The following is a 23542-nucleotide window of genomic DNA, read 5'->3' on the forward strand; positions in this document are numbered from 1 at the left end:
ATGCTGTTTGGAGGTATCAGCTGGGCTAGGTCATCCCAAGACAGCAAGCAACAAGGTGAGCAATTAAGGTTTGCTGCTCTTCTAACAAGGTCTAGAGGAACTGTCAAACGGAAAGTTAAATAATAAGGAAATTAATACAAAAGTAGTTGTTCCATACTGTAGATTTTACCTTTCACCCATGATTTGATATACTTGCCATTCTAATAACAGGTGCAGTTCCACTGTCATTCATAAATACAAAATTTTATTTGCACTTCATTCGTTTAGAAAGACCACAATGCTTTTCAATACCACAAACATTCAGGACACACCAAGTTATTCAAATATGTAACTACCGATTTACCACAGCTAAACTAAACAGTGCATTTTAATAAAAGATATACCAAAGATATAATTCACAAATTCATTATCAGACAAAAATCTAACACAGTATTTGCTTGATGGGAATAATTTCTACTATTAGGAAAGAAAAACCTTTTTTACCTTAATTTCCCCTCCCCCCAACCCTACAGATGTCCAGACAAATACATATATATACTCCTTAACACAGGAAAATCTTTTTGTTTTTTTAAAGAATTTGTCTAGGACAGCAGCATTGCTTTTTATACCTTCTTATAGAGTTTTGAATATAATCTCCATTCTTTTATTGAAACTTATTGATTCTTGCAATTAAGTTTATGCTTACGCAGAAAATAGATGCAATTTCAGCGCAATCAAATTTGCACCAGATGTGATGTCTTAGTACACAAAAGATGGGTTCAGCATTAAACAAAATAAATAAGGCTGCCAAAAATTAAACTTAGCTTTTCAACAAATCCAGTCAGCAGAGGATGCTACAGCCAAAAATGTTTTCACTACATTAAAATGAAACATAATGCTGATTATGGAAGCTTTGTACATAAAGTCCTCTGTTTTAAAAAAAAATTGTCTTTAAAATAGTCAGCAAAGCACCATATACTTATCTTCATACCAGAAGAGCTTCTGCCTGCCTGTTTATAATAACAAGAACTATTACAACATTTATGTCAAGAATAGGTATAGATTTAACTTCTCCTTTTTCCTCAACTGGAAGTGTGGTAAATCTCAACCAACTGTACAGTATTTATAACACTGGGGCAATGAATGAAACATCATTGTGAGGGTCAAGGGCAATAATTAAATGTTATATAGTTGAATCCTACAAAGGATTGCATATTTGCATATTTACAAGTTAGTGTGTAGCTCTGACTCGAATAACAAAGTGCAACAAGAAACTGCCAAATGATTGTAGTGCAGAGTAGTACAGATACTTTCTTTATCTTCCCACTCCTATTTTTCCACTCTGTATGGAGTAACAAGTCAACAGCAACGGACATGTGGCCTTGGAGGAGGCAGTTCTGGTGGGATTTCTGGCTCTGGTTGCAGGGACAGGATACTGTTGGACAACTCATTTCTTATAACATCCAGTGGCATCTTAAAGAAAAGAAAACATTGCCTGTAAACAATCATCTGCACAGAGCTCAGCACAATGAGATAGTTTCAAGAGGTCACTATCAGCCAAAGCCTCCACACCTAAGGATTTTCAGATCTTATTAATTATCGATCCACAATCAAGCAAGTTGTGCTAACAATGTATTTTCCAATGAAGTCGGGAGACACTGTCAAAATAAGCCTCACTTTCAAAAAATGACAAAATACAACAGAACTGCCTGCAAACAAAAGCAGGTAAGTGTATAGTCAACTGCCAATATTAAGTTATAAGAAATAGGAGTCAAGCAAATAGAAGCAGATGTCTACCAAGCTCGACAGCAATTCACTGATGCAGGCAGTAGAGACTGCAAACTACATCCTGGCCCCTATATATTAACTTCACCTGACAGCGTACAATTACCCTCCATGTCCTCCCAACAAATGCAATCAGAGATTCAGTATTTAAGCACGGACCACTTATGTGGGCAGAAACTACCACCTCAATATTTTACCTTTTTCAGAATGTCATCAACAAGCTTTAGAAATATTTCATCCACATTAAAATTGTCCTTGGCACTTGCTTCACAGAACCGCATCCCAGTTATTTGCTGTGCAAACTGATGGAAGAAAAAGTAAAATAACTACAAAAACAACAAATATACATTCCTCATTAAACCTTTAATAAGCTTCCCTGAAATCTGTGACTGATCTCTTATGCAATTAATTACCCTGAATCTCTAAGGTACAGCAAACATTGCCAGATACAGCTAATTTTCACTTAGATTTGGCTTAATGGAAAAGTGTGCTTCACTTCTCTAGACCTAAGTTTGAAAAATTAATATCCTCAGTTGACAAGAATTACTCAGATTGCCAAGGAGAAAGAGCTTTTCAGAAGAAAAACTATTTATATTTGTCCTGATCGAGATGGTGCTGTAGGTCCCATGGCAAAACATTCTCCTTTCATTTTCCTTACTACTTTTGTGATGAACAAAAACAAGAAAACCCAACAACCGTGGAAGCAAAGTTGAGTTAAGAAATCAAGCAGGATTTCTTGCCAATCCTAAGGTAGTACTGAAAGGCCAATATCTGGAAGAAGGATCACAAACACGAACGAAATGGACGTATCTCTATTTATGACTCAAGTCTTTACTATATCTCTTTTCATAGTTTACATGCCAAAAAGAGGTATTCACTACACTACTGTGTACTGGGGCCAACAATCACACTAGTAGTTTATTCCTTTTTTAAAGCAAAGGCATACTATTCCAGGAAGAAAGCATGTAATGCACGTTGCATAACAGAAGCAAGCAAACTGAATTTTGACAAAACATCCCCATTCTCAGTATGCTCCTGAGGTCCAAGGGTATGACTAAGAATAGCCACAGACTCTCAACAGCAATGTCACAGCAGTTTTGCTTCCAGATGTAACTTAGAATTTACTTATACCTGTTCTTACCTTTTCTCCCTGCTGTCGAGTAATCTCTCGATCAACTTCACAGTCCAGTTTATTTCCAACTAATAGAAGCTCTGCGTCTTCTGAAGCATACTGCAAGTAAAATATTTTAATAAACTAAACCAAAAAAAAGTGAGGTTTCATACAATATTAAAAACAAAAAGGGAAATTCCTTTACTGAATTAAACATATCGACACAGTTTAATAAGTTAATGTTCTTCCCAAACATTATTTTAAGAATTTTCAACTTAAAATTTTTAAATATCATTTAAAAAACATTATTAAGAACCAGTTGTTCCAGTTCACCTAGGAGTGAACAAAATGACTTATTTCACAGACCAAAATTTCTTCTTTCCCCAGTGCATAGGCAAATGCATAACGTTACAGATTTCCACTGGCACTTCTAACTACTTCAGTCAAAGGAAGCAGGAATGGACAATTATTTTGCAACAGAGCACGTAAATTTAAATTCCTGCTAAAAAAATCCCATGCAAACCAGCAGTCTTCAGTTTAGTAATCCTGTAATTATGCTGTTGAAAGCATACATTACTGAGTCCTTTTGATATAGAACTAATTCTCAAAAAAAAAAAAAAAAACAAAGCAAAAAAAACCCCACAAAAAAAAACCCCAAAAAACAAAAAACAAACTTAAGAGAGCCTACCTTATCAATCATTTTCATCCATTTTGGTAAATCATCAAATGTTTCCTTCTTGGTTATATCATACACCAAAATAATTCCCTTGGCACTTCTGTAATAAGCTGAGGTAATGCTGTTGAATCTCTCCTGACCTGCTGTGTCCCTAAGAAGCAGCAGCAAACATTGGCACAAATGTTTCATGGATTTGCAAAGTACACAATAACTTTGTTTCTATCTTAATAAAGACAGCTCCCCACACTTATTAGATACTCTACACTGAAAATTGAATATATGTGTGTATGTCAGGAAAAAAAAATGGAGCATTACTTTAAATTACAAAAAGTTTTCATATCAGAATTATTTAGCCCATACTAACTTCACCAAGAAAGGCCACCAAATAGGTCTACATGTGGCTGAAAATGAAGCTGTTCAATGGAAATGTACCAGCAGATTAAGCTGGTTTTGTGGAGTAAGGTTGTTTCTTTTTTAAATAGCCCTGAAAAAAAAAAAAAAGAAAAAGAAATGGATACATGCTTAGCAAACTAAAACAGCTGGACATCCAACAATAAAATGAGCAATACACTGATTATTATGATTTGAACTTTCAGAGTCTTTTTAGATCAACCACAGTAATTCAACCATGGTTTTTAAGGCTAATGCAGAGGCTACTGGCAGAATTCACTTCTAAAGAAGTGATTTCTAAAGTAAGTAAACAACCCCTACACATAGAACAGCTTTTGAAAGTCAATTATTGCCTTTCACACTTACATCTACTAATCTGAGGTGGTCAAATAGCATTCCTATCCTCACTTTCAATGTTGCAGGCGTTTCTATCACAGTGCATTTACACTGGAGATTACTTTCAAGCAATGTCAACTGTTTGCCTGTACTAGCTATAGTTGATATTCCATAGCAGATAAGACAAAGTTATTTTTTACTGAGTCTTGTCATGGAAGATTTTTGGCAGTTATACTAATACAACAGCTGGTGTACACCCTAAGTCTTAAAATGTGACTGGTATCAAAAGCAAGTAGTAAGTTATATCGTGCTTCGAAGTAACCAAAAGGTAAGTCAAAAAACTAAATAAAATTCAAAGTGCACGGGAGAAAATGTGCCCATGCATATGGACCCTAAAACTCAAAAGGAACTCTATTCAACAGTCACATTTTAGACAAAAGGATAAGAATGAATTTGGGAATGAGATTAACAATGAAGAACTGAAACACTTGTTACCAAAAAGAAAAAAAAATGTTATGTTCACAAAATGCCACATTGATTGTCCTGAAGAATTCTTTTTAAGGTTTATGCACAACAAGTAGCAGAATAAACTACAACAAACCTATCCTGTTCTTCACAAAATCTTTAAGGATCTCAACTAAGCAGGCTTTAAAGTGAAGTACTTAACTTTCTCCTGAAATAGCCACAAACATACTTGATAGCAACAAATTTTTGGTAGGTGATTTCACAAAGTAAACACTGTCTACTAGAAAAAGATGTGAAATCTCTGCTTCATAACCTGTGGAAAAATACTGACTAACACTTCACTAAGCCAGCAGCATCGTGATGTGGAACTTGGGGTAGGGAGGCAGAAGAGAACAAATTCCTACTGCATACATTTTTATTTTTATTTTTATTTTTATTCATATCCTATTCTGTACTCAAAACTTCAGAACTGAATTTGCACAAACCCTGGGGACCCTACTGGAGGTGAAACAGGTAGACTGTTTCAATGAGATCAAACTCTAGAAGTATTTCAGACAGTTTTAGATAGTTAATTGGTTGCTTTCTTATCATGAATGAAATATTTTCTTACTAAAGCAATACAAGTTCTGGCAGCTGAAGTCACGTATGTAAGTATTACTTAAAAAGATGTAATTCATTTTCTCTTCCCTTACTTTTTTTTTTTGTGATGGTTTGGTTTTGTCAGATGGAAATTCATTCCATGAAAAATTTAAAAATTGTAGTATGAACCGTTGATTTTCCACATATGGATAGCATTGCTTCAGTACTTAGAACAGGCTTCTCAAAATTATAACCATGTAGAGCGGCCTTCTGCCATCTGCTGCTAATCCAGCCTACTGACCAAGTGCGTTAGGGATGGGATCTCTTTAGCTCTATCACTGCACAGACACAACCAGATGGCAGTTGGCAGGGCATACCCCATATATGGAAGAATGCATCAATTTGAGTTGAGGCCTGACTGATGAAAACCACTGCCTTTTTTGCTGGTCAGTCTTCCTCTCTTCTCTGTGCCCGTATCAGAGCAAAGAAACAGAGGAGCCATTTCAGAGCTAATAGTGCCTACAGGTCACTGCTAAGGGCTTTTAGCAATTCCATCACAACGGGGCCTCTTCTGAAGCATCAGATCACTCAGTTCATACCTTAGGAAAACACGCAGGGGAAATAAACACACTAACTTTCAGCTATTCTCTCTGAAGAGACCAACCAACACATGAGGTACACTTATGTGTAAGCTCTGGAGTCAACATTACACTCAGCCACTACAATTTCTTCCAGCCCCACATTTCCCCAAGCCTGCTGAGTGCATTATCACCCAGTCTATCTGGTATTATCAACCTCTCCTCACCTCACAACAACCTCGGGTTCTTAAAATACCCTCAGGTCCTGGACTCCTCTTTGTGTAGATCATTTGCGTGTAGCCTGCCTTGCTGGCTAAACGAGACACACCGCATGCTGCGGTTGGTTTGAAAACCCCACTATATGTTCAATGAACAGATGGCCACCAATTGTCACCTGCCAGTCACCCTAATCACGGTGAATTACAGCTGACTTTCTCTGCCTTGCTTTGATAATCACAATGTCCACACACTTTGTGTAAAAAGTGCATCCCCTGCTGCAGGAAATTTAAATGAAACCAGACAACAGGTTTCTGATTGTAAGCATGATCTGATAACACCCGTTTCCTTCAAAAACTGGAAGAAAAGCTGAATTTGTGGTCTTTAATATTACAATAACAGTGTATTATTCTTCAAGTAGTAAGGAGAAAATTGGAAAATTATCTCTAAAATAAGCAATGATCAGCAACCTCAAACTAGCTAAATAAGCTGCCACTGAGTATCAAGTTGATCTTATATAGGGAAACTTATCTTGTATGAGGAGCTATGGTCTATTTTAATAAAAATGCGTGGCAAATTCTTCCAGCACTGAAGGAAAAAAATAACAAGCCCTAAAGTAGAGCTAATGTTAAAAGCATATCCATCATAAAATGTCTTCCTTTCATCTGCTGTACTGGAGAAATTAAGATTGTTACACTGTTGTCAACGTATTACTCTCCCACAGTGGGAACACTTGAGTAAAGATAGCTTTTGGAAGGACCAACAGAAAGCTGTGAGAGGAGCATTATTTAACTGCACTAACAGTATGCAACTTCATGGATTTCATGAACAATGCTAATGCTGCTACTTCCTTATTTCTCTTGCAAGAATCAACATAAAACTATAAGGCAGTTCATTCAAACTCCAGAAGTCCAAACAATTAACTACTACTTCATCAATGATTTTGTATCACTGAGAAAATACAACAGATGACTTCTTTTTTAAATACTAAAATAAGTTTTCTTTTACTGATTTTTCCAAGAACTTGCTTTAATGGAAAAAGCACTGCTATTTCCATAATGGTAATTATAAACATTCAGCCTATGACTCCTTCATCAACTACAACCTGCAATTTGCTGCCTCATTAACAGAAACTAGACATCACTCCGAAAATACAGACAAACATTACACCAAACAAAAGCAAATTAAAAAACACCACCACCACAACACAAAGCCTTTTTTCAAATGTTGATTTGCTGTATTCTCAGACTGTATAATACACATACAGACTCAAAACTGTCATTGGCTCTGAAGTGAAATTCATTTTTTATGAGTGGTAGAGTGAAGTGGCAATAGGGAGGAAATGCATTTTTAAACAGAAATAAAAAATTTAACAATTGAACATTTGCACTTGCTTTGTGCTTTTATGGTACTTGGAAACATTTGGAAAAAAAAAGTCATTTGGGGGTTAATTCTACTTGTTAAGCTGAGCTTTCCTTCCCACTAAAACAAGAGAAAAAAAATTGAAGTTATTTGCAATTTTTTATTACATGAAATAATTTATGTCAGAGGTACTAACATTTCAGAACTACATTCTGTTACATTTCAGGACAGGTAATGCTTTCCTTACATTACTCCCTGTCTCAATTTCCAGCACTACTGCCCATAGAAAACCTTGAGCTGGCAGCATCACAACTTTTAAAGAGAAAGCAGTTCAAACAACTTTCAGAAGCAAATCCCAGATTTCTTGCCAGGTGTCAGTGGCCTCTTTGGGCAGCCCAAGCAGGGCACCACTGCCTCCAGCAGCTGGGGAACCTGCAGACTGGAAGCCTGACCTGGGTGCTTTTTACTTCAGCTAAATGCTCAAATTACTCAGGTGACAGGGCACAGTCAGATCCCACTGTGTTCCTGATACACTTATGCTCCAAAGCAGGAAAGTGGGATTCCTATCATTTGGTCTGGCTCTAAAACTGGCTCTAAGACAGCACTAAAGCAGAGATGCTCAGATACACTCTGATCATCAGGCTAACCGCTCAGTTACTTCACCCACTGCATAACTGCAACAGACACTACAGAATATATGAGTTTGTTTCAGCCAAGAACTGCAACTCAGAAGCTGACCTATTGTATCTACTACTTCTGCCAGCCCAAGGGTCACTGCTACTGCGCTGGGGGGGAGGAAGGGGCAGAGAAAATGAACACTACTGAGCATCCTCAGAGCTGCTCTACTATGTCACCTTCCAAGGAGCAGGAGGTTGTTTTGTGACTAAAAGTCAAGGTAATAGGTTAAAGGAAGCAGTGCTATCCTAACAACGGAATCCCCTTTGATCCTCAAGTATACAATATCTCACTGTAAATGCAATATGGAGAAAGCCTGATTTATATACTACTCTAATAACAGCAACCAGATGAGAGATACTTTCAAAAGAAAACATCACTGACTGATACATTCAGTAGAGTTCTCTGCTGTTTTTCTCTTTTCATAAATAGAACTGGCAGAGGTCTGTGGAAAACACTGCTGGCAGAGCAGTCAGTGAAGAGAGAAGTCATGTCACCATTGAAAACCCAATCTGGTATTGAAAAAAAACAAAAACAAATGAACAACCATTCTTGTTTGACTTCTGAAGTAGAATTATCAATGACTGAAAAAATAAACAAGCTCAGATGCTTCAAAATGCAACCTTAGCCATTTTCAGGAATCAAACACATTTTAGAAATGATTTGTTCCTTTAATTGCTCATCTATTCAAAATACAGGGTTTTGTAGTAATTACTGTGATCTTTATAAGACCACCAGGAAACATGAGGCAATCTTGTCTCAACACCTCTACACAGGTAGAGGTAGGATCAACCACATGACTTAAGTTGGCATTTTAAAACTTTAAGTGTTTGACTTCGTAAATTGCTTTCCTGTTTTCACCTAACAAAAGGTACAAAAAGAATAAATAGGCCCAACAACACTTCAAAATAAATGAGTGAAAGTGATGGTTATTTAATTGCTTTTCAAAAACTTTACAAGCATGCTGTGACAGTTTTCAGTGTAATCCATAAGAACAGCAGTTGTTGAAGAGAGAATGGCACTTGGGAGCTAGATATTGTACTCCTGGATTTTAACATATCTTCCTCTTTATAATGTATTTTATTCACCGTTTTAGCAGGTCTTTGCACAGCACTATTGGTCACTTTTTTTTTCTTTTTAGCAACTTACCAAATTTTAGTTTAAAAAGTTTTTCCTATGTCCTACTAGCATATTCTCAATATGTGGAAAATAATGGTTTAAGCATCTCTTTTCCAGCTAAACATCTCTTAAAAACTATTTATTCAACATGAAAAAAGTCAAGCAAAGTCATAGCAAAATTTTAAGTTAGGCATATGGTAGCATCTCCTTATCAAAAAACTTCTGTTACCTCTGTCAGCTTCAGCAGACCCTGGCTAGCAACTGCTGGCTCAACTGCCAGCCTTGTGGTCATAGGTTTCCAAGCAGGGACACATGATGGATGAAGACATGCCAGTAACATTCAAGTGTTAGGTGACAGATGATACCAAAGATGATGTAGTAGTTAACTCAGAGGGAAGCAAGACAGACACATGGTGTGACAAACAGTTGATGGTGACCTGCCAAGAGGAGTTAGTAAGCTGAATTCACTGCACCCATGTAGTTAAAAATGAGAAACCACCAGAATATCCCCAAGTGTCTCAGAGTTCAGAGCTCTTTCCCCCCTCTAGAGATTGTTAGCAGCTATGTCAGCTTAACTACAATGCCAATTATGCATCAAGCACTGTTAATCAACCAAAGCTAAGCTTCTACATAGTAGTACGTAAGATTAATATATGTTAACATAGCTGGTTTATTCTCTCAAAACAATGCTTATGTATTAGACAACTCTGCAAAAAAAGGAGCACATAAACTCAATAAATCCTAAACAGTTTGAATTCTATCATTAGCATGGGGAATCATTATGAGGAAAAAAGTATCCTACTCTAGAACAGAAAAGCTTAGCTTAGACATCAAGCTTTCTGCAAAAGAACATTATTTCTAGTTAGCGTATACTGTCTTGGTTGTATGAGATCATTTTCTGTCTCAATGCTGTTATAGGGGGTATAATTTGCTTAGTCTTGAATGCACTTCACTTTTAAGTTATTTACCACAGTGTCAAGGAAACAGCACTGTCTATATCAAGTTTTAGAAAAATATTTTAGGAAATATTTTACGGCTGCCTTATAATTGCTTTTGTAGCAAGTCAGTTTAGAACAGTCCAGAATATAAAAATCTAACTGTGTCTATTTAACATGGTCACTATCTTTTGTTTGTTGAACTCCTATTTCTTGTGTAGATGATTTCACACTTCTAGAAAAATGTCCTTGAGATCTCTGTGATGCATTAATATTTCAGTAATTACACTCATGCACTACTTCTAACCATCTTTCTCCTCCTTTATCCTCACAAAAACCTAAGAGCTATTTGGTTTTGTTTAAGTCAGGTGGGAATGGAGGAGAGAAACAAAAGGCTAAGAGCTAAACCAGCTTATAACAGTTAATAGTATTAGACAAGCATATTGATTCATGCTATAACATAAAAATTAAAACATACTGCTGGTTGCACATTTGTTTTACTTACCAGATTTGTAATCTAATTTTCTTTCCTCTTAGCTCTACTGTTTTGATTTTAAAATCAACACCTATAAATAAAATACAGTAAACAGAAAAGTAGAAATAAGAAGCAAAAGTAATGAGGGTGTAAATTATTACTATTATTTTTGGATAGTTTTTTTTTTTTTTTTTTTTAATCAACTTAACAGGTTTGCAACAGGCAAGATCATCACATGGATTTGACTACAGCTATATAGTCTGTGAGCCATCTGATTTGGTAGCATCACAACATAAACTTTCCACTTTGTGCAACAGTTCCAGCAGCAGGTGAACCCAACACAACAGTAAAACAACAGGCATGGTTGGTTGTTTCTCCCTTATTCACATTGACTGTCAAGGACAAGCCTGCTCTACTTTCAAGTGGCACAGCTGCCTCGGAGGCATGAAGCAAACCCCGTCCCTCCACACCAGTCTGTGAAGTGGAACAGTACACAACTACACCCAAGCCAGATGCTCAGTGTTTGTAAGGTGCCAGAGTGGAAGTGCTGGAATTGCAGTTGGTTTATGTAGTTTGTCAGCACCGTCATTCTTCATTCTGGCAAATGTTTATGAGCAAACTGCTTCAATTTTGAACAACTTTAAAAATTCCTTTTATACTCGTATGGTACTTTCAACCATCATCTCCAAATTTCAACCAGATTTTGAATGCAAGCTGAACAGATAGACCCACGAAGACCTTGTTATACAGAAAGACTTCAAGTCCATGAAAATAATGCCAGCAATCAACACACAGACACAGTATGGTCAAACAGTATCTAGACACAAAAGAATACCTCAAACACAAAAATATTTCAGGGTACAAGTGCCCTAGGATATCACAGTACTCGTAAATTGTACACTAAAATAAGCAGGTTAACATTTGTAAAAATCTTTTTGCTTCACTTCTTCCTTCTGAACACCATCCCTTCTGACAGCACCAAATCAAAAAGCAGGGAAATAAAAAGACAGAACATCATTCAGACTGGCACGCTTACACCCACACAGAAGTGCAGAAGCATGCTGTGTTGGAAACACTTTTGCCTTTTCACATGCAAGTGAATACCAAGGATAGGTACAAAAGTGAACACAAAGAGAAGATTTACATTTCCTCTCACAACAACTAAACATTTCCCTCATGTCTGTCCTTGATAAAAACTAGATGTCCTTGCCAATATTGTTAGAATCTATACCAGACTGTAATTTCTATAGAAGGAACTGAATTTGCCCCTTACATCATCCGCACCAAAGTCTCACGGAAACAAAAGTACATTTCACACTGGAAAACTAGTCTGAATATGTGGAAGGATCACTGACCTTCACTCTCCTAGACAAAAATGCCTTCAAACCAACAGCTCACAGTTGTGCACTGCATAGTGATAAAAGTGTTGGTTCTCACCACAACAATCCTCCTTCTCCAGGTCCCAGGCACACCTCAGTAGGGTTCACGGACAATACAGCAACCAAAGCAATACACATTGCAGTCTATAATTTTAACAGTGATTTTGAAAAATTCATGTGCAAATTGAGAAAAAGTATAAGAATTATTAAAGTTTCAGAACATTTATTAATTGTAGTTTTAAGAAATACCGCTAGCACTTTTGAAAAACCAGCATCTCTGTTGTTAGTGTAAAAGTCAAGAAAGTGAAATGGACACGCTATTGTTCTACTATCCAAAATGTGGGAAATAACAGTTCTTGTCATTACTACGTTATTCATGTTTTAATAATTGCTTTAAAACACCAACTATATAAACTACTGCTAAATGCCTTTTCTCCAAATAATTGCATTTGAAGTATTAAAATACACTGGTCTTAATGGTCACAACTTGTCTACAACACAAGAGCAACTTTACTCACAAAGGAGATCATCAATATTAATATAAATAGTTTCAAATCTCTGCCTTCCTCAGTTTCAATATAATTGCCCCACCACCTCAAGTTCCCACTCCAACTACTGCATGAATAGAACGTACTATATGATTTATTATTCATCTGAGAACTAAGGTTTAAAAAAAAATAAACTAAGAAAATCTACCTCGTCCCTTTCACTGAAATATTAATAGAATACATTATGTATGGTGCTGGCACAGGTGGCATGCTGGCTTTGGTTAACCACCGTGCTTGCGGAGGAGCTTGACCTGACTATGAAGTCAAAGAGAATGCAGCTTCTGCTAAAGAAGTCGTCTTGCTGTTACACAAAAACAAGTCTGTATCAGCTCTGACCCAAAACTGTGTATTACAAAACACCATGGGAATTTCATGCAAATTTCACCAAGTCCACTAGCAAAACCTTTTAGTTTTTAAGGAAGGGATTTACATACTGGCATCTCAGAAAACCAAGGAACAAAAAGGTAGGTGTGTTTTGTTTTAAGTAAAAATAATGAACTACAGAGAAAATCCAATTGCTATAATACAGGAAATTTTCAGCTCAGGACTTCTTGTGAACACGAGGCAGACCATATGTTAATGAATCAAGTGGAAAAATGACTCCAGATTTAAAAGGATTGTTTCAGAATAAATACTACGTCCCTATTATTCTTGGAATCACAGAATCATTAAGGTTGGAAAAGACCACTAAGACCATCCAGTCCAGCCATCAGCCATCCCCACCATACCCACAAACCACATTCCTCAGTGCCACATCCATATGGTTCTTAAACACCTCCAGGGATGGTGACTCCACCACCCCTCTGAGCAGCCTGTGCCACTGCCCGCCACTCTTTCTGAAAGGACATTTTTCCTAATATCCAACCTTCTCATGCCAAAGGCAAATTGTTCTGTTAACCATCTTAAAGCCACAGCTTGAAACATTCATTTGCTGTTATACTTTGCAATAAACTATGCAAAATAGTAAGTTTTGAAGGGATGGATTGTTCTATAAAGCAGTTTGAATCACCTAACACTTCAATCAGATAGCTTGCCAGAGCTAAAAGATGGCTCAACCAATTTTTATAATTAGTAATGCTCTGCAAGCAACAACACAATTCCAAAAGTTTAATGTCTGCCAACTGGAGGAAAAATACTGGCAACTGTTCTCTTGCAAACGAAGAAACAAATTCCAAAGCCTGTCAGGTTTCATTACTGTGTATCACCATGACCAGTCAAAGGTTATACTTTGATTTTACATACAAATTAGTAAACAAACATTTCTTTTCCACTTTAATTTCAAACATCATCTTAAGAAAAAGTCCAATGAAATAAATAGCCTGACTAAAGTCAGCAAACCAAGTTTTGCCATCCATATAATTTCTCCAGGTAGTAAAAACGTGAGAAAAGCATATTAACAAGTCTCAGGAAGCCAATCAGGAAGCAAATGCCTCCCACTGTCGCAGATAACAAATACTTGTTAGTCACACATGACAAGAGGTAGACAACTGGATCTATCCATTCATGTAAACTGAGCATGAAGAGCAGTCTTATGTGTTCTTATAGCTACAGTTGCAGGACACTTGATTTGGACCAACTGCTGGAGTCTCCCATTCAAACTCCGAGTTTAACAAATGCGGGCATTTGTTCCATTTGTGTTCAGTCCTGCCAGAGGCTGCTGCAGTCTGGAAGCTGTGTGCTGTACAATGCTGTGCCTGAACACAATCAGAGACGGACAGGCCTGGCGTAACACCCTACCAGCACAGCCACACAGCACATAGCCCAATGATGGCAGACAGTCCCTACAAGGATGTCAACAACAGTTAATACAAACAAGCCACCCGGGCACCTTCTGTCCTTCATTACACGAACAACATCCAGTATGTGGCTTTATTCATTCATAGTTCAATAAAACTGAGGAATCAATAATCGCTGTTGACAACTGCATTAAATCTGAACAACACATCTTATAAAAATAAAGGATTGTAAAAGGCTCTCTCCAATGGCAAACCAAGGCTGGTTTTCATACTACCTAGTTTGCATTTAAACGACTACTGATGATTTTACTGACAGCAAGTCATCAAATGCACACAGCAGAGCCAGCAGGTATATGTTTATGGTTACTCTCAAGTGTGTGCCCTTTGCGAGGACAAAGCAACAGGAGGGGAACCAGAAGGCTGGCCACCACCTTCCCTCCCTCCATGGCAATCTTATACACACCATTGGCTAGCCATGCATTCAGTTCTTCCACTGTGATTACACTCAGGGCACATGTGAATCCTGGCAGTCTTCTCTCACTGAATTAAAAGTGCTCATTTTGGATGTCAGATCCTGTCACAATTGTTGTTTCTCTGGCACAGCCTCTCTCAGGAATCCTAACACATATCCCACACGTCTTTAAGAGTTAATTAAAGAAAAAAAGCACAAAAACACAGATCTCAAACTCAAGTTTGAGTTTACAACTTGGTATCTACAAAGCATTTTGAAATACCCTGATTCAGCTTGCTGAATCTGCAGGTATGCCTGTTCCCCTGCTCCTAGCTGGAGAGATGTTGAGCAAGGCAGTAAGTACTATATGGCACACTGAAGATAATAATATTAATTCAGTACTTTGAAAAATTCTATAAAGCACACTGCTTTTGTTGTGAAAGCATGAGAGCTTTAGATTAAAAATATACTTCATGCAAACAAGAGCATCTATTTCAATGTGTACTCAACTGAAACAATGGTTTTCCAGGAAAAATAAAGGGCTACTGGACTACGAGGCAATTAGAGAGGTTTGTTTCCTTTATTTTGAAGAAGTCTGTGCAACAAACAGCTAAGCAAACTGTCTGCACTCCTTTCCAAAACAAACAGTCCTAAAAGAAAGGGAACAGGCACTCAAAATAGAAGTGCACTAATGAAGTTCTAGATAAGGGCAAGTCAGTGTGAGCGACTTATCTCATCACTGCACTAAACTGGAGGCTGTTCCAGACTGAAAACAAATCCAGTAGAAATGAAGTGTAGCTCGAAACAGGTTATAATATACAAATTACTTCTCACTCCCATTTGCAGGAAGAAATCTACTAAAGCATACACTGAAACGCATACAACAGTGTCTGGTTTCTTTCTGTAAAACAATTTGTCTAGAAATAAACTACGCAGTGAAGAAACTTCTTACTCCACATTCTGCATCACTGCTTTCAATTTTTTTCTCCCCTAAGTGGCAGAAAAAGGAAGTGGAAGCTGTTTTGTTCATAAGGAATGACCTTAAGAGGCCAAGACTTCCCGATTACAAAGTTCAGGCAGGAGCTGGGAAAACAGATGCAAATAGAGCACACAGAACCCCTACAGCTAAAATCAATTCTAATAGATTGAATTTTCAGAGGCCTATTAGCTATTCCCAGCAAAGCAATGCAATCTTTGAAAAATAATCAGACTGTATTTGAAGAGACACAATCAGTTTAAAAATTCAGAGTTTGCATACTAATTGATCATTAGAATGGACTTAAAATTCAAAGGCTGGGACCGTTTGTTTACTTTGGACATCTGACAGCATTACAGAGAAGTTTCCTTCCTTCTGCTACAGTTGATGTCTGTGTTTCTAGAGGTAAGATCCAGCTCTGCTACCAGCTTGCGCAGCATCTGCTATAAGAGAGTCCTCATCTGTAACTAAATATTGATTGCAATACGGTAATTAATAGAAACGACAGTCATACAGAACTGTTGAAGTCAAGGAAAAGATGCACGTTGGCTTTGCTATCAACTTCTACCATTTATCTTTGGGGAAAAAATATACAAAGAAGAGTACAGTACATGGGCGTGGAGGTAGAAAAAGGTTACCAAAGTAACCAAGAAGGAAAAAATAAAGCAGTTTTTAGTTGAAGTTTCAAAACACATAGGTAATTTTAAGAACCACCAAAGCGGAAATACCTCTTTCAAACCTCGCATTATACATGTAAAGATTAAAAAGAGATTTGGAAGCATTAAGTGTTAGTCACCTATAAGCCAGTTCGGGGATTATTTTGGGGGCAGGTAAAGCACATTGCTCATATGGCTCTGAAGTGTAATTCTAGAACAATTAACATGCAGAAACTTGAGACCGCTCGCCTAAAATAAAAGCAGACACGTAACTCTGCTGGCAACTGTGCTAGAGACCAAAGCAAAACAGACACACCAACATCAGAAAAAAAGAACTGGTTACGTATATGCAGTGGCTAAACTTTAAAGGTGCAATTATAAGAATTTTTAGAAAGCCAACAGTGATCTTTGAACGCCTGATACACACTTAAAGTCTAAGTTGTTCAGTATTTCCAAACAACGAAAATGGAGGAAATTATTTCTTTATAATTTTACCATCTGCAAGAATGAGAAGTCTTTCAGAGAATTTCAGAGAGAGAAACTTTTAATCTATTTACAGAGCAAACTTCAAAGCATGGACCAAATTTTTGATAAACAGAATGAGGTGAAAGATGGAATGGAATGAATAAGATACTCTGGGCCATCTTAAAGACGAAGCATTTGCAAAACTGCCTACCAAACTGATAAACATAGTGGGCTAGTGGTCTACAATGACCTGACCTGAAAGGAAAACAAAATGTCAAAGAAAATTAATGACAGCACCCTACTATTAAAAAGGCAGAACCTATTTCAAAATGAGACTGAACATGGCATTTTGATTGGAGTACCAAGTTTTTCATCCCTTAGATACTAGAAGAAATAAATGGTAGAAGAGTTGCTATGTGTTGTCACATAGTTGCAGTCTCAGTAAGTGGGAATATTAATCCTCTCTCTTGTTCAAGGGCAGCCTGGTGAACAAGCTTCACAGAGATTTAAGGCTTTTGCAATGAAGGGCACTCTATGGATTCTCTTCTATTTCACAGGTCAGCTAAAAACACAAGCATTCTGCAAAGGGTACCTGTCATCAAATGAATGTCTATTTAAGTGCACAACATTCAGAAAGAAATATTAAAGTCCAAAACTGAGAATCATATGCCCCCTATTTTTATTTTTTGCTTCTGACACTCTCAGCTGTTCACGGCCCAGACTGAGTTTGACAGCTGCATTCCACTCTCCTTACAAACAAAACTCCACATCTAACACCATTCAAGTGGGCTCTTCATGCTGTCTGTTGGTGTACCTGCATATATTCTCATACGTGTAATGACAACACACTGTGAGATATTTGGATAGCTCTACTGTCTTGATAGAACCTGAATATTTCTCTACTTTAGGCTAGCAGTTGGTTTATAAATGAGGAAAACAAAGTCATTTTCAAATTTACACTTCTTCACAAGCTCTTGGCAATTCAAAAAATAAAAGTAAAAGCACAAACAGCCTTCCCCAAAGCCCTGTTCCCAAACCCTGACCATTTACAGCATCACCCCGCTACATTTTCCTATATTAAAACACAGATTTGTTACCTTATGGGGGCTCAAGTAATTATGCATGGAAAATACTTGCTGACTGCACCAAAGCTGTACAATATGCTTAGCTGACAAATACTGAGCAAACAGCTATTGATAGGTTCTTTCAGTTGTGGTCTCCAGCGTCAATTACAAGTGACAACAGTACTAATGGTAAAAGGCAGTCTCCAAAGAGCACAGGTTTCTGCTCAAAGCTGCATTGCCTGAACTCATGGTTTCAGAACTGACAACAAACAATGCAAGTTCCTACATGTTCCCCAGTTATCTCAAGGTTTTGTGTGAGGTCAAACTGCTTTCTAGGCAAAGCTCAGCCTCTTGCTCTACACTGTACTTCATCAAACTACTGCAGCACAGCATCAACAAAATATTTGTTAAGCTTTATTTATGCAGTAGTCAAAAAGCCAGTAAATAAAAATAAGTACATATTAATATCCTGAACAAATGAAGACTAGGTATTTATGCGAGAAATAGCCCTCATACTGTTGGCCAGAACTCACTTCCTTTCTTTTTGTTTTGCACAGCAAAGATTTCTCAGTCTGAGTACAGAGCTGATTTTGAATATAAAGCCGACAGAAGGTGACTGCTACTTTAATACGACATGGAAAAGCCAAAGATATTTACTTCTACCCTTTTCTCCTCTCCATCACAAATAAGTTTTTAGTGCCATCTTATGGAAGGCAAAAAAAACCTTCACAGAAAAACTGAAATGAGTTACATCTGTCAGAAAGAGTGTAAGATGAATATAATTAGTATTATAGGAAAAGTTTATGGTAATGAAACCTAACATTTATGTTGTTAGTCCAAAGACAATGAAGAAAGAGGTTGAATTGTGACAGGAAACCGAAACATAAATACATACATATATGTATATATCTATATATCACATATACATATTAAAAACAGAAGTTGCCTTATTTAAAGTTGGTCTGATGAAGTTAAACCCCAAGTTTTCACTATTACTATTGCCTATTTGTTGGAAGTTGAGCACTTTGCACGCATATTTTAGAAAGAATGAACAGGAAATGGACTACTTGGAAGAAAAAGCTATGGAGCTCTGTAAATCTAGTGAGCTCCCAACATGGGCCAACATTCCATTTCACAGCATATTAAAGCAAAGGGAATCAACGCCAAAGAGCATTTGTGAAGCCAAAGGGATCTTTCCCCACAGCACATTTGCTTGCCCACAGGCTACAATTAGCCCAAAAGGGATCACAGCACTCCCATCCGGATCCACAACACTTCACATTACAAACTCAGCTGAGTAGCTCCACTGATTTTCCTTGTAAACCAGGCCTGAAGGAGGCTTTTGCATTTGCTTCAATTGGTGGTGGAACGTCCCAAGAAGAGCTGCCAAAAGCTGGCCACGAGCCTGCAGAGCCACCTCAGCTCTTGCTTTATGGTAGGCAAGGCCTCTTTCCTGGAATGCCTTCCTGATGGAAAAAGAGCTGCAGGATGGATGATACTGGGCCTCAGAAACCTTACGCAGACCAGCACATGAGAAATGAGTGGAGGAGCTCAGCTTGAGGTGGAGGAGCAGGAGAGGCTGCTGTCTGAGCAGTGAGTCAGTGCTGGGCCACCTCTTTGGGTGAGCAGGAACCTCAGGTCCTGAGATGAAAAGCAGGAGGGAAGCATAACGCTTCGGTGGCTAGGAAATAATGCTGAGTACATGAGTTTGGTAGATCTGTCACAGAAACAGCTGAAGGACTGGCAATAAACAGACTGGGATATGGATGGGACAGCAGCTGGAGAGTACAGAGGCCTTTGAAAAATAAAGAGGACGCTTTATTATAATTTTTAAATGTTAATAACTATAATAACATCACTATGGAGATCTGGATTTGCAGATTCATTTCTTTAGGGATAAGAACTACTTTTGGGATGATAAGCAGGAGGAAGAAAGCAAGCCAAGGACTCCTTCTCTCCTGACCACTTTAAAGCCTTCTCGCAACCACAACAATGAATATTTGTGCACTGCTTTTAGAAAGATCACTCTCATTCATTTGACAATGTTCATTTGTCTTGTTTTTCATTGTTAAGAGTCTGAAAAACACCCTAGCAATAGTTTTAATCCTCTCTTCCATGAAAAATACAGGTGTGTGGAGGCCAGGTAGAGCATCGCAATCAGAAAGCAATTTTTATTTTAAAATAAAATGTATATAAACGTTTGTTGACAAAATTAATTAATGATGCCAACATTACCCTCACATAATGGAATGGTACCCTCTACCATCATGGAAAAGGAGTTACCTTAACTACCTTGGATTTAAAACTGGTGTAAATGAGTAATTTTGCGTCACTGTAGCTACAGGGGGAACATTTCTAAAGAAAATGTCCATGTCCAAACCAGTAATAAAAATAAGTTATAACCTAATAATAAGAGCAAACATCCAAACCTAGCACATAAAACTGTGAACAGCAAAATCTATTTCTCATGTGACACCAGTGTGCAAAAGTAAGTAAATATTTGAGTGCACTGAGCATTCTCAGTGAGATGTAAACAGCAGATTAAGGAGACACAATATTCTGTGCAACTTAATGCCCAAAATAAATACATCAAAAGAATTTTAGATCAACAGCACATCGTGTGCAGTTATGAATAATGTGCTGAAATCTGCCAAGCTATTTTTGAACGCTTTCAAAGAACTTCAGCTTTTTGAGATGAGACAGAAGACACGTTGGTGTGCTTGTTAAATTCTGTAATAAAATCTGGCAATGTAGTCTCTGTAAATTAACATTACAATGCTGAATATTTCTTAATTGAAGCCACATCCCTCTGTTTATGTAGAAACACTCAGTGACATCCCACTAATAACCTAAACAGCAGCTGGAAACAGAAGTCAGCCGGGCTCTTCCAATAAGCTTTGGGCATGCAAAGTTTTGGACATTTGCAATCCTTCCAATGTCAGAGAAGACTTCTGAGCAGCCTGTATGTTTCCATACGAGAGGTTAAGGTGCCATATATTGTTCTGTTTGGCCTACACTTTCACAAGTTTACTATAAAAAGAAGGTAGAGGCCGCCAGTATCAAAATAAGGGATTTAATTATGTGCATTCCCAGCTGCATCTCCCTAATATGAACAGATACAGCAATTTTTAATTGTTCTTATACTCTTATACTGTCTTTTCAAATTTAATTTCAAGGTATATTTGGTTTGTATTGCTTCCTCCAAAATTGCATTAGTCACACTCTTTCAAATCATGTTTCAAAACATTCTTCATTTATAACTCTCAAAAAAAAAAATCACTTCAGAAAGCAGTTATGTGGGAAGAGTGTATTATTTGAACTGTGCAAACTCTGACTCCTGATCATTTGTGATTGTGGATTAGTTTCCTTCTACATGTAAATAGCAGAGGTGCAAGCTTTCAGTCACAACAGTGAGAAGTTCTTTCACTTAGCAGCTGAAGGATCTGGGGGAATCTCAACAGCTCTCAACTTTAGTCAGAAGACCTTGAAAGAATGCCATTACTGTCCAGTTTCTACATGTATTTTGGCACAAGCTGATTTCCCTATGCTGCTTTATGTTGGCACATTTCATACATCAAACATTACGTAATCCTCTGTCTAGCAGCATACCACCATTTATTTCCTGTCTTTTGTGAAATAAGGAAGCTTTCCGCTTCAGTCACTGCCTTGGTTATCTAGGAAATCAGCGTGCTTACAAGGCACCTCTGGAAGTCTGGACTGGGGCCTAGGGCACCTCCTCTTCTCAAGATTCACATCAGGAAACTAACCCTAGCTAAAGGAGAGCAGCCCAGCCTGAAAGGAATGCTAAATGTAGGTCATCCCAAAGATGCATGAGTTCAAAGCAACAGTCACAGAAAATTTGTAGAGAGACATTTCACTGCCAATTCTACTTCGCTAGCTTACCGTACGTTTAATCAAATTGGTCCATCTACAAAAGCCATCAGCATGTCTTCACTACAGCAACATACCACTTCGGGATTATACTTCTGACTTTTTGGAAGTCAAAAAGAAGTTAAGTTACCAACTTAAAAATATCAGCACTAAAAAGATGTTGAGAGGAAAATCCACAGCACTATCAGAGTGGGATTTTTAGAGGACCTGGGGAAAAAATAGGTATAAAAACTGACAAAACACAAACTAAAACAAACAAGAGTAACTCTGTTGTTCTGTCACAGAAGGATGGGCTTGGAGAATAGCGTCTTAGTTTCCAAAAGGCAACACTAACCTTTTCCATCAGATGCTATAGGTTTCTTCACATTTCAAGCTACAGCTTAGCTACACACGCTCATTTTACAATGACACAGACTTAACAACCGCTTTGCTGCAGGACCTCAGCATTCAGAACAAGTCTGTAATAACGCAGACCAACCAGCTCATCTTCCTCCCCTCACGCATCCACGCATCAAAGCACAGCAGGCATTAAGCCACCTCAAAGCACCGCTGACTAACCCAAGAACAAGATGCTGCTGTACAAAGCTGGGGCGCTGCCCCCCCAGTTTGTCGAACGTGGAGCAAAACGTTCAGGAGACGCTCTTCGTGGAACAAAACATCAGCTTCCTCACATCTATCACTGAGGAGGGTTTCAGGGCAGCAGGGATCCGGTGTTAGTCGGGCTGGGGTCTGGAGCAGCATTTGGAAGTGCCATCAGTGATGTTCAGTGCACACCGCACAACTCCTCAGCTCCTGGAACACTTCTGTACCACCTCAGGCTTCAGCACAACGACCTGTTTTACCAGCCACCCTTAACACTTTTTAAAATATCACAGAATCACAGAACTGCAGGGTCTGGAAGGGACCTCTAGAGATCACCGAGTCCAACCCCCCAGCAAAGCAGGCTCCCTACAGCAGGCTGCACAGGCAGGCGTCCAGGTGGGTCTTGAATATCTCCAGAGAAGGAGACTTCACAACCTCCCTGGGCAGCCTGTTCCAGTGCTCCGTCACCCTCACTGTGAACAAGTTCCCTCGCATGTCGGTGCGGAACTTGCCATGCTCAAGTTTATGGCCGTTTCACTGTCCAGACACGTAAGAACGAAAGAGGACACCAAACCCCCCCGCCAGACCCGGGTCAAACCGTGCCCTCCGCCCCCATCCCGCGGCGCGCTGGGAAGTTGCGCACAAGGGCTGTCCTCGCAACTCCACGCTCTACCACCCGCCCCACGGACAGGCCTGGGGACCCCGGGCACCCGCCGCGCAGGGCAGGAGGAATTACAGCCCTCCAGAGGACGGCCCCGGGCGGCACACGGGGAGGGAGGCCCGGCCGGGCCGCGTTTACACCGCGAGAGCCCGGCAAGGACGACGCTCCCGGCGCGGTCGGAGGGCCGCCTTACCCACGGTGGACTTGCAGGCCTCGCAGAAGGTGTCGTCGGTGAAGCGCTCCATCAGGCTGGTCTTGCCCACCCCTCGCGAGCCGATGATGATCACCTGCAGCTTGAAGTCGGCGGGCCGCGGCGGCTGCTTCCTGCGGCGGGCCTGCCCCCCGGACAGAGCCGGCGACCCCCCCGCCGAGCCCGCCCCGAGCTCCAGCCCGCCGCCCCCCGCCCTGCGCTGCGCCAGCCCCGAGCCCGGCTCCATCAGCGCCGCATGCGG

At 38.9% G+C, this 23542-nt stretch overlaps 1 protein-coding gene across 1 annotated transcript; it reads right to left on the reverse strand.

The window, feature by feature from the left end:
• Nucleotides 1–224: 224 nt before the first annotated feature.
• Nucleotides 225–23542, reverse strand: RAB12 (RAB12, member RAS oncogene family). The gene is made up of 6 exons (XM_031588943.2): nt 23284–23542; nt 10712–10772; nt 3564–3702; nt 2906–2995; nt 1962–2066; nt 225–1452 (listed from the first exon to the last, which is right to left on the reverse strand). The coding sequence occupies exons 1-6, from the start codon at nt 23525–23527 to the stop codon at nt 1339–1341; spliced, it is 753 nt and encodes a 250-aa protein (XP_031444803.1). The 5' UTR covers nt 23528–23542; the 3' UTR covers nt 225–1338.

Source organism: Phasianus colchicus, chromosome 3, assembly GCF_987193195.1.
Source record: "Phasianus colchicus chromosome 3, bPhaCol1.hap1.1, whole genome shotgun sequence".
NCBI lineage: Eukaryota > Metazoa > Chordata > Aves > Galliformes > Phasianidae > Phasianus > Phasianus colchicus.